This window comes from Brachyistius frenatus, unplaced genomic scaffold, assembly GCF_029030835.1.
Source record: "Brachyistius frenatus isolate BFR_SWC_R1_liver_20210118 unplaced genomic scaffold, ASM2903083v1 Contig_295, whole genome shotgun sequence".
Classification (NCBI taxonomy): Eukaryota; Metazoa; Chordata; class Actinopteri; family Embiotocidae; genus Brachyistius; species Brachyistius frenatus.
The window spans coordinates 1-10,342 of NW_027210894.1; the positions used below are offsets into that span (position 1 = coordinate 1).

At 43.4% G+C, this 10,342-nt stretch overlaps 1 protein-coding gene across 1 annotated transcript; it reads left to right on the top strand.

Annotated features, from left to right (window-relative positions):
- Window positions 1–320: 320 nt before the first annotated feature.
- Window positions 321–6,510, top strand: paip2b (poly(A) binding protein interacting protein 2B). Its single transcript, XM_069722544.1, has 4 exons — window positions 321–399; window positions 4,213–4,379; window positions 5,148–5,330; window positions 5,455–6,510. The coding sequence occupies exons 2-4, from the start codon at window positions 4,224–4,226 to the stop codon at window positions 5,509–5,511; spliced, it is 396 nt and encodes a 131-aa protein (XP_069578645.1). The 5' UTR covers window positions 321–399; window positions 4,213–4,223; the 3' UTR covers window positions 5,512–6,510.
- Window positions 6,511–10,342: the final 3,832 nt, after the last annotated feature.

The window sequence follows — 10,342 nt, forward strand, 5'->3', positions numbered from 1 at the left end:
TTTTTCAATTAAATAGCTAGTAATTTAAGAATGTCAAAAACTGTCAAGTATTACTTGTGATTCCTGTCGTAGTTTCTTAGAGCCCAATGTGAGGCCTTCATGCAGCTTTGTTTTTTGCCCAACCTTCAGTTCAAAACCCCCAAATATTCATATAATAAAATTTTAAACAAAGGATAATTGGCATGTCTTCACATGTTGTGAAGCTGCCAGAAATGGTATTTTTAGGATTTGCTTGATTGATGCCAAAAGAATAATTTGCGGTCTAACCTCCAAATCATGTCTGAAGGACATTTTCCTGATAGTCATCTTATGTAAACTTCATTGTTGTCTCCTTTTGTTTTTTTCTGTCTCGCGTGCCGGCCGCATCTGAAGAGTCCTGCGTTTGTTAAAAAGCATCCAGTAAGTTTTGCCAATTGATGTTAAAAGTCTGTTTTGTTCTTCAACACTTTACAAACTGTAGTAAAAAAAAAAACAAACAATTTAAACACTCTGGCACAAACTTCAAACATTACCTTATTCTCACTATATTTTCTGACTAATTGTTCTTCCCCTTTCACCCTCCTGTTTTTTTTTTTTTTTTTTGTCTTTTATAGGTAACGTGTAAATCGCTACACTGCATAATTATGCTTTTTTATTTATTTATTATTTTTTTTATTCATCGTTGCCCGCAGACAGAAACAGACACACCTCTTAGTCCACTGACCTACTTAGACCACGCATGTTTATTTGAAGTCCTCCAAGGGACGGTGTGTCCGTACTGTCGGCGCCTCCGCTCGCCTCGCACATGGTGATTTGGTTACAAAGACACCGACAGAGCGAACGGGAACCGCCGTCAGAGGGACATTACGTTGTGAATCTGGAAGCGGGTCATATTTTGGAGGTGACGTTTCTGAGCGTTCGGACGTGCGAGTCAGAAAGTCGAACATTGCAACAATGCAATAATACGTTGTCTGCATCAGGCTGACCCAGGAGCTGTGTGCACGGTTGAGCTCATCATTTCCCCCTCCTCACCCCTCCTCCCCTCCTCACCCCTCCCCCACCCACCCCCCGCCTCCCCGCTGTGAGGCCGCAGTTGAGTCATGACAAGTCTGTTGCAGCTGGCTGGCAGTCTGAGGATTATGTCATTATTGTGGGCCAGTTTCATCATGGTGGTAATACAGTGTGTGTGTGTGTGTGTGTGTCACAAGGGCCAGGATCCACTTCTGATCACATTTAATCGCCGTCTTTTCACAACTAATCGTAGGACACTTGTGATCTGGTGATTTCTAATGGTAATTTCATGCTGGAAAGGCTGTTGGATTTAAGCTTAATCAAAATGTTATTTTTTTTTATTATTATTTTGCTAAAAGTGCAGTAAGAACTTCATTTGATTTTCCAAAACAAAAAATTGTGGCCACAAAATATACAGCTCAATAAACAGTTATCATCGTAGTAGTAGTAGTAGTAGTGGTGTCTAGAGTTACACGAGTTAAAAAGTGAAAGTGAAGCGCAGGATGCTCCAGATTATGGTTCTGCTGCATCTTATCCTGTATAAATTTATTTCTTTTGACCACTTCATTGAGGATGTGTTCATCCACACAGATGTTCCGAAACCCATTTACATTTCTATCTGTTCAGGCTAAGTACGGTTGTACAGCTGGGGAATGACCGACTGAAGGAGGAAGTATTTGGATGAGGGGAACCCGATATTGGTTGTGGGGAGTTTCTTTCTCACTTTCTGTAAAGAGACTTTTCTCGGTCTGAAGAGGTTTACACGCCGTTTGATGCTTTTGAGACTTCCAACTGCTGAGGTTGGAAAATGTGGAAACATTGTGGGCGCTGTCGTTGTGTTGGCAGCAGTGTAATATATTTGTGTTGTCCTCACCTGTGTTTTGACACCTATTCCTGAACAATTTTATAAAATCCATGAAAAAAAAAGACAAATCTTTAGTTTTCTTGCAGTTTAGACGGGGGGGGGGGGGTGTAACCCAGTATGAGGAGCGTAAAATAAAGCGCTCTCATGTAAGATTTCACCTCGGTTAAAATTAAAATGGCGCGTGTGTGTCCTCGCTGCAGGTCCATTTAAAATAGAAGTTTTGAGGTCTGACAAGTGATGAGTTGTAACCAAAAAGCAGGCGGGTGGTTTATCTTTCACACGACGACACAGAGGAGAGAGACGGCAGCGAAGAACATCCATCCCGCCTCTCACCTGCTGGAGTCTCTAAATGACATAATTGATTACATAGTGTTTACACAGTAAAAAATGTGATCACAGATCGTCTCCCTGTTCAAAACGGGCGTCGGGTCTGTTTGGGAGAATCTCTCATTCGTTGCCACGGACGCCGAAATGACATGACGCCACGCGGCCACAGGTAACACACACGCCACGCAGCCGGTGCGTTCAAGGCCTTTAAAGCCATCCGAGAGCAGCAGGACAGATGTGCGTTACGCCTGCGGCTTCCACGCAGCAGCAGCACCATCACATAGGGTGACTCACCGCGTTTGCCTTCTCTTGGATCATGTGCAGCCATCCGCACCAAGCTGAGAAGTAACCGCACAAACATTTTCGCTGCTCAGATCACATCAGTCGGGCGTATTCTTCCCCTTCGTGGGACATCCTGACACGCACCGAGCAAACCAGTTGATGGTGGCGGAGAAGATAAGACTTTACTGGTCCCACACTGGGGAAATTTAGTCCTGTCTCGTGGATTTCAGGTGGCAACAGCCGAATGCGACGTCAATTTAATTTAGAGGTGGTCCCACTTTTATTAGGGCAGGTCAATCAAGTTATAATTTTAGGAAAATACTTTTTTTCTCGAGGTAGTTAACTAGAAAATGATCAGCTACTGTAGAATTTGCATGTAGAGGTCATCAAATGGAAACATAACCTTATAAATTCCTCCACGATGTCTGCCAAAAGGTTATTCAATGCAGAATGTAAAGGTCAACATTAAGAGTTTGCTTATTTCCACGCAATGAAAATCTCATTCTAAAAGGCACATCTGCATTTTGGCTGCAGATTTGTAATCGTCACACTGAACCAGTCTGATGACGAACTGTATTCTGACGAGGAGAAACCAGCCTGTGCTTTTCCTTTCTACTCGCGGCCGCTTTGATGATGCATCTCTGGCAAAGCTGTTGAGAAGCAGCATGATTGGCTGAAACGTCAGTGGTTAGCTGAAAGGGTGAAAACATGCTTCAGCATATATGAATGGCAATTACAGGTAGTGATTCTCAGCCCACAGCCGAGCGCTTTGCCTTCGATCTGAATGTTTGTTTCAGTTTATTCTTGGACAGTCAAAGAGCCTCTAAAACTTTTTTTTAATTTTTTTTTATTATTCCCCTATTAATGCTACTTTTGAGTTTTTGTGAAATTTCTTTGCTGTTTTATTTCTTCTTTTAGATGTAAATCTTATGTGGCTTGATCTTTTTACTCCACACGCTGAAGCTAAACTGTAGGGAGATGAAGAAGTTGACATTGTGCTGTATTTTTTTCTTTTTGTTAGTGTAAAACAACTGATTTAACACCCTGTTTGTTTTCCTGTTAATGGCGTTGTACATCTTCATGACGTCTCTGGGCCTGTGTGCGTTTGTTTCTCTGGTTAATAATAAAATTGTGGCCTTTTACTGCACCACTGAAACGCCCCAACCTGGGAACACCATTGATTATAGTCATAAAAGATTCTATTTAGCCTTCGGGCCCATTTAGGTGTTTGCTGAATAGTTTTTCGATATGGCGGAGCATTTCTGACTGGTGTTTGTGCACAGAGCAGCAGCAGCGAGCTGCTGTTAGTTTTCAGTCCAATTCGTACTCAGATTGTGAGATATGGAGAATTATTGTTTGGTGGTTTTATCGTTTATGAGCAGGGAGACTCTGAAGATTTCTTTTACCCGCGGGAGCAGTTTTCCAGCTGCAGCTCAAATGTAATTGAGACGTTGATGATTTGTTGAATTTGGATCCCAGGCTGAAATGTCAAAGCCTTGATTTAAATGACATCATGTCAATAAGAAGCAGCTGTGGGGTAATGAATAGGAGACGAGCCAGTGTTATCTGACTTAAACAAATGACGAGAATGCATTGTGTTGAATTCGATTTTTTTGGAATTGGCTAAAGAATCGTTTTCGGCTTCTTTCTGTGTACTTTGACACTGGAAGTTTTAAGATGAAGCAGAATGTTGCAGGGTTTTTCCACTTCAACACCAATAACGCTCGTGTCATTGTTTTCCCCTGCAGAGCCGGCTGAGATGAGCGGTCCAGAGGTGGCTAAGACACCGGGAGGCGGGGCTCCAGGAAAGGAAGGAAAGGAGCCGGTGGCCAATGGGCACGCGGGAGAGGGCAGTGACGCCAACCCATTTGCCGAGTACATGTGGATGGAGAACGAGGAGGAGTATAACAGACAGGTGCGTGTGTCTGTCCACACTTTGAATTCTTATCAATTGAATTCAGATTTACAACTTGAAGACTTGATGTGTTCATCCTTTAGACCTTTTTCTGGCCTTAGTTTGGTTTTGAACCGTCTTTGTCTTGCAACACATAAACCCTCTCGGCCACCAATCTTCTTCATTTGTGAATTTGGAAAAGTCATCTGGGGAAACTTATTTTTATCTTGTTTGGTGTACTCTGTCCCAACATCAAGGCTCTGATAATACTGATAATATTGTTCTTAAAGCAGTTTTCAGACATCTGCACGGTGTCAAAACACAGAGTCCTTCACTGAGAACACTGCATGATGCACATCGGTCTGGTTTAAAAACAACACGCCGCAAAAAAAGTCAAACTGGACTCAAATTTTGCTGCAACAGTGCACATAATCTGCCTGTATTATTGGCCAATCAAATGTGTACAGTATGGAATACAAAGCATATGTTTGAGGTCATTCAGAGACCGTCTCCGTTACATGTTAATCCACTGAGAGCACTGACATGATTATTTTTCAATGGAAAAATGTCCCACTCGGTGCATACTTTGGTCATAATTTTAGGGATAATAAAGTAGATAAGTGGAAAGAGAGATGAGGGACAACATGCAACTGAGGTCCCTGGCCAGAGTTGAACAGGGGACATGGCTATTAAATCTGACACTTAAACATTTCAACCTTCTGTTCTATCTATAACTTTCTTTTGCTGCTTTGGTCTTACTTGTGTTGTTCCTCTCTCGGCGTGTCCCAGGTGGAAGAGGAGCTGTTGGAGCAGGAGTTCCTGGAGCGCTGCTTCCAGGAAATGCTGGAGGAGGAGGACCAGGATTGGTTTATTCCTTCGCGTGACCTCAACAACCAGGGGGTGGGGCAGCTGCAGCAGCAGCTCAACGGCCTGTCCGTCAGCGATCACCACAGCAACCTGGAGGAGGTGGCGGTGAGTCAATTACATCATTTCACAACAGATTTTTTTTTTTTTTTTTTTTTTTTCTAGACTCAGATTATAAAGTCAGTTTGGGAATGAATATGTTTTTAATTCTCTTCTTCTTCTCTGTCTGCAGAGGAAGAGCATCTTGAATCCCGAAGCGAAGGAGTTCGTCCCGGGGAAGAAATACTAGGAGTCCCCCTCACCCCCATGGAGCCTCCACACGCGCACACACACACACGCACACACACACACACACACACACCAGTCCTCACATATTCTCAGAGACTCTGGCGGCCACGACCGCACACACACTGACTCTCACACTCACGCACGCACACACGCATACACACACCTACACATTTGAAGTCAGTGGCGTGCTGGCAGGCCCAGTTGGGGGGTGGGGGGATTTCTTTTTCTTTCTTTCTCTTTTTGTTTCTTGAATCTTTTTATTTCCTGTTTGTTTCTTGTAAACGGAGGGACATTGGGAACAGGGGTGGGGGAGGGGTGTAGTACCAGCACCGCCCTACTGCGGGCGCTAGCTCATCATTGCATTTCAGATGACGCCGCTGACGTTTACAGAGCACGCAGATCTCACTGAAGCTCCCCCAGAACCGAGGCAGCTACCCAGGAGAGGTGCCACGACAAATCTTCAATCCAAAAGTTAAAGAGTGACTTCAACCACATTTTAATTTGTTTGCTGTCAAATTGGAAATAAACATTTGTAGTAGGTCGAGGGTTTCCATGACAGTGACGCGAGAGAAGGACTAACATTTCAGGGGGCTTCATGGGCTCCTGCCGCTGCTCTGTAAAGTCATCACAGTCAGTCAAACCCGTTAGTGTTTGCTCCTATGATGTCATAAGCTCCCTGTGACATCACAGCTCTTGTGCATCTCGGGATGCGGGTTGTTGTTGTTTGTATCTGCAGAGGCTCTGTTCCAAACCAAGTACAGACCCCCACCCTTCCTGCACAATTGGTTTGGAGTGATCGGGAACATACATGGACAGCTGTAATCATGGATGAGAAGCTATTATTTTCCCAATTTATGTGGAAGTCCATGTTATCTTTGGTCCAGTGTGGAGGAGCAGAGGTGGCGAAATGTCCCAATTAAGTTGAGTTTAATGAGAAAAATGTGACTCGAGGGAAGGTCGGAGCGTTTTGAATCTGAAATAAAACTTCAGTTTATCATTTTTTTGTGTTGAATTCTTTGGCTCAGTTTGGATTTATAAGGTGTTCAACCCTGTTACCGGGAGGGGAGGAGGGAGGGGGATTATTTGGTGTGGAACTCAGCCACTGCCTCTATCTGCCAGAACAGCTTGGTTTGCTCAGCATCAGATCAAGTGTCCATATCCAAATCAGGTTTTCAAATAGCCTCTCCTCTTATTTTTTTTTTCTTTTTTGCGTCATGTTTTTGAGGATGAGGCGTTTTGTGTCTCTACTGGGTATAGTAGCCTGTGGTGTCCATTCAGTCCTGTCTGTTGGAGGAAACGGTGTCGCCATGGCCCGCCAGAATAAAGCAGTATGGAGTGTGTGGCAAACAGTATTGCCTCCTTGCTGTTCTCGTCCTATCCGAGGACACGGATCGACTTTTTTGAGGAAGTTCTACTTTAAAACCTTCAATCTTTGTTGTTTTCTGGGTTTTCCTAAAGCATCCTTCCCTTGTATGAGTACAATATCCATTAAATTGTGAGCCAATAGGAAAGAGTTGTATATGTGAGGATGCTTTTCAGGAAATCCAGATTCTAACCAGCGAGAATTGTGAATTATTCAGTCAGTTTTTCTAGATCTCAGCCATTTTGGCTTTAAAATGCAGAGGCTGTATTGTGAACATCAGTCCTCTTCATGCCACTGTTCATTTGTGGTAAAAACAGTGATAAAAAAAAAAGAAAAAAAAAGTCTTGTGTATTTTACTCCTGGTGTTAAGCAGACATGTGCACTGTACATTGAATATCTAAATATCAGACAGGCTGCACTTCTGTCCACCCTTGCTGCCTCGCTCTGTTTGTCAGCGTGCAGCAGACAGTGAAGTCTTGGTTTAAAGGGGAACTTCCTCGTACAGTGTTGGACCACAGCTGTCGAATGGCACCCTGGTGAAGCCAATAGGAATGTCCGCCAGGTGGATTGTACAACATGAAATCATTTTTGGTGATTTTGTTTGCGTTAGATGACAGAAGCCGTTTAAAAACAACAAAAAAAAGGTTCAGAAGACACAGAGTATGAATTTCAATACAAATAAAAATAATGAAAAAAGATGAATAAAGATGTTAAAGACAAATTCCTTCCGTGTTGTTGCATTCTTATCACATTTTGTTTGTAAATCCAAAATAATGCAATATCCCAGCTGACTTGAGGCAAAGACGGGGTTACACCTCAGACATGTCGCTTGTCCATCACAGGGCCAGTACAGTGTGAGGTGATGGTGGTAACCACTGGCCCACCATGCCACCCCCCCTCCTTACTCATGAAATTCAATTTGCCTCATCCAGGCCTGTTCTGCAGGAGCAAACACCCCAGAGATTTATGCAAGTCAATGTTCAGAACACAATAATCATTGGTTTATTGATATTAAACCAAATGACATTAACCTCTGCAGCTGAGGGTGTAGTCATATACATTTTTACACATTGTACCCATTTTCATTTTTCTGAACACTTACAGGGACTTCCTGTCCACATTGTTTAAACTGTAACCATGGAAATGGCAATTAACAATATAACCTCACCAAAAGGTCTATTTAGTTGCTGCTTTGGGACTTTTGGTCATATCACAAGATCTTCCGCAGCAGATGGTTGCTATGGAAATGTCCATGTTTACATTTTTCTGACCACATATCAGTTTGAACATGTACAACATCTACACACCGATAGTGGAAAAGTGAACAGCTCCTACATGAACCTTGTGGTGAGCTTGATCGGCCCAACCTGTGCTTTAAACCAACAAACGTAAAAAAAACATTGAAGAAGTGGAAACACTAAGAAGGAGAGAGAAATATTTCACATATATGGAGCCGGAAACTTGAGCCAGAGTAGATTGCTGCAGGTAGGAACCAGTGCTCAGTAATTCATGTGTAAACATGCAAATACGGAGCAGTTGCTGGAAAGTAAAGATGTTAATGTTCAGACAGAGGAGTAACAGACATCAAACAGCCCCTCCTGGCATGCTGGGTGACGAGCTTATTTGACTAAAGAGACTGTAAATATGGCCTCTTTAAACGGTGACATGTCTACCAATATTATCTGATATAATATAAGAGGGTAGAGGAAAAACATGCAGAACAGGTCCGGCCAACCTTGAAATGAACTTGGGGCATGTGTGCTCATGTTACATTACCTTACATTTCATTTAGCTGACGCTTTTGTCCAAAGCGACTTACAATAAGTGCATTTCAACCATGAGGGTACAAAATCCAGAACAACAGGAATCAAGAAAATACAATTTCTTAAAGAAAGCCAAACTACAAAGTGCTAAAAGTAAGCACCATTTTAAGTGCTACTAAAGTTCTACTGTTCAAGGTAAATTCGGAAGAGGTGTGTTTCTAGTTTGCGGCGGAAGATGTACAGAGTTTCTGCTGTCCTGATGTCGGTGGGGAGCTCATTCTACCATTTAGAAGTCAGGACAGCAAACAGTCGTGATTTTGTAGAGTGTTTAGCTCAGTGAGGAGCAACAAGCCGATTGGTAGAAGCAGAGCGGAGGGAGCGGGCTGGGATGTAGGGTTAGACCATGTCCTGGATGTACACTGGACCCCATCTGTTCACAGCACGGTACGCAAGTACCAATGTTTGAAACGGATGCGGGAAGCTACTGGTAACCAGTGAAGGGAGCGGAGGAGGAGGAGGAGGAGGAGCGGAGTAGTGGGAGTAAATTTAAGGAGGTTAAAGACCAGTCGAGCTGCTGCATTCTGGACGAGCTGCAGAGGTCGGATGGCACGAACAGGTAGACCTGCCAGGAGGGAGTTACAGTAGTCTAGACGTGAGATGACCAGAACCTGGACCAGAGCCTGGACCAGAACCTGGACCAGAACCTGCGCCGCCTTCTGAGTGAGAAGAGGATGTATTCTCCTGATGTTGTGCAGCATGTATCTACAGGAACATGTTGTTGCAGTGATGTTGGCAGTAAGAGAGAGTTGACTGTCCAGTGTCACGCCGAGGTTCCTGGCAGTCAGGGTCGGGGATAACACAGAGTTGTCCAAGGTAGTAGTCAGGTCGAGGGTGGGAGAGTCTTTCCCCGGAAGGAAAGCAAGAGCCGAGCAAAAGGAAGAAGGAGGAAACCTTGACAGACGAGACCAGCGCTGGCCTCCCAAAAACGCCGCGGGGTGTAAATCCCTCTACTGGTGATCAAAACAAACGATGCATCCCATTTCCAAATCACGACCAAGAGCCCTAATGATCCTCAAGTGCCTAAATAATCAAACAATAATAGAGAAAAATAAATCAGTAACCAAAAGAAGGTCCTGTTTTCTTCATATTTTCATCCAGGCTGCGGTAGTTTTTTTCCGTCATCGTTTTACTTTGTTAAAATCGTGACACTTTTAATTTGTCCCAGCAGCCGCTGAAGTGGATGGAAATGAGTTTTTGGGAAAGTGAACCCCAGGAACAAACTTAACTTTTTCAGCAAGAGACATGAAAGTTTAACATCCACATGATGATCATAGAGTTAATACTTGTTTTTTTTTAGTCACTTTTAAATTGTGGTATTTTTTCTCAAGAATCTCTGTACTTCTTCTACCACTGCCACATGCCTCTTCCCACCATGAGTATGCTAACAAGCATACACATTTTACTGCCTCTTTTGGGTGCCTGCCAGTGGACGGTTCACCGCTGTGCTATGACTCATCTTCAGCTTCTGTGTCCTGAGGCGAGATAACTGAGGATCACAGAATGAAATGTGCAGGTGGCTGAACAAACCCGCAGCCCTTTGTAACATTTCGTACTGATATCCAGCACTATAAACTCACTGGCATGTCACGTTTGACACAAAAGACAAACAACATTTCATTTTTATCTGCTGTGTATTGAGATTCAAT

Bases quoted from the DNA above. Each gene is read 5' to 3' on its own strand.
- paip2b (XM_069722544.1), top strand. From the start codon at position 4,224: ATGAGCGGTCCAGAGGTGGCTAAGACACCGGGAGGCGGGGCTCCAGGA. The intron at 4,380-5,147 runs GTGCGTGTGTCT...GGCGTGTCCCAG, and splicing joins AGGAGGAGTATAACAGACAG to GTGGAAGAGGAGCTGTTGGA. The intron at 5,331-5,454 runs GTGAGTCAATTA...CTCTGTCTGCAG, and splicing joins GCAACCTGGAGGAGGTGGCG to AGGAAGAGCATCTTGAATCC.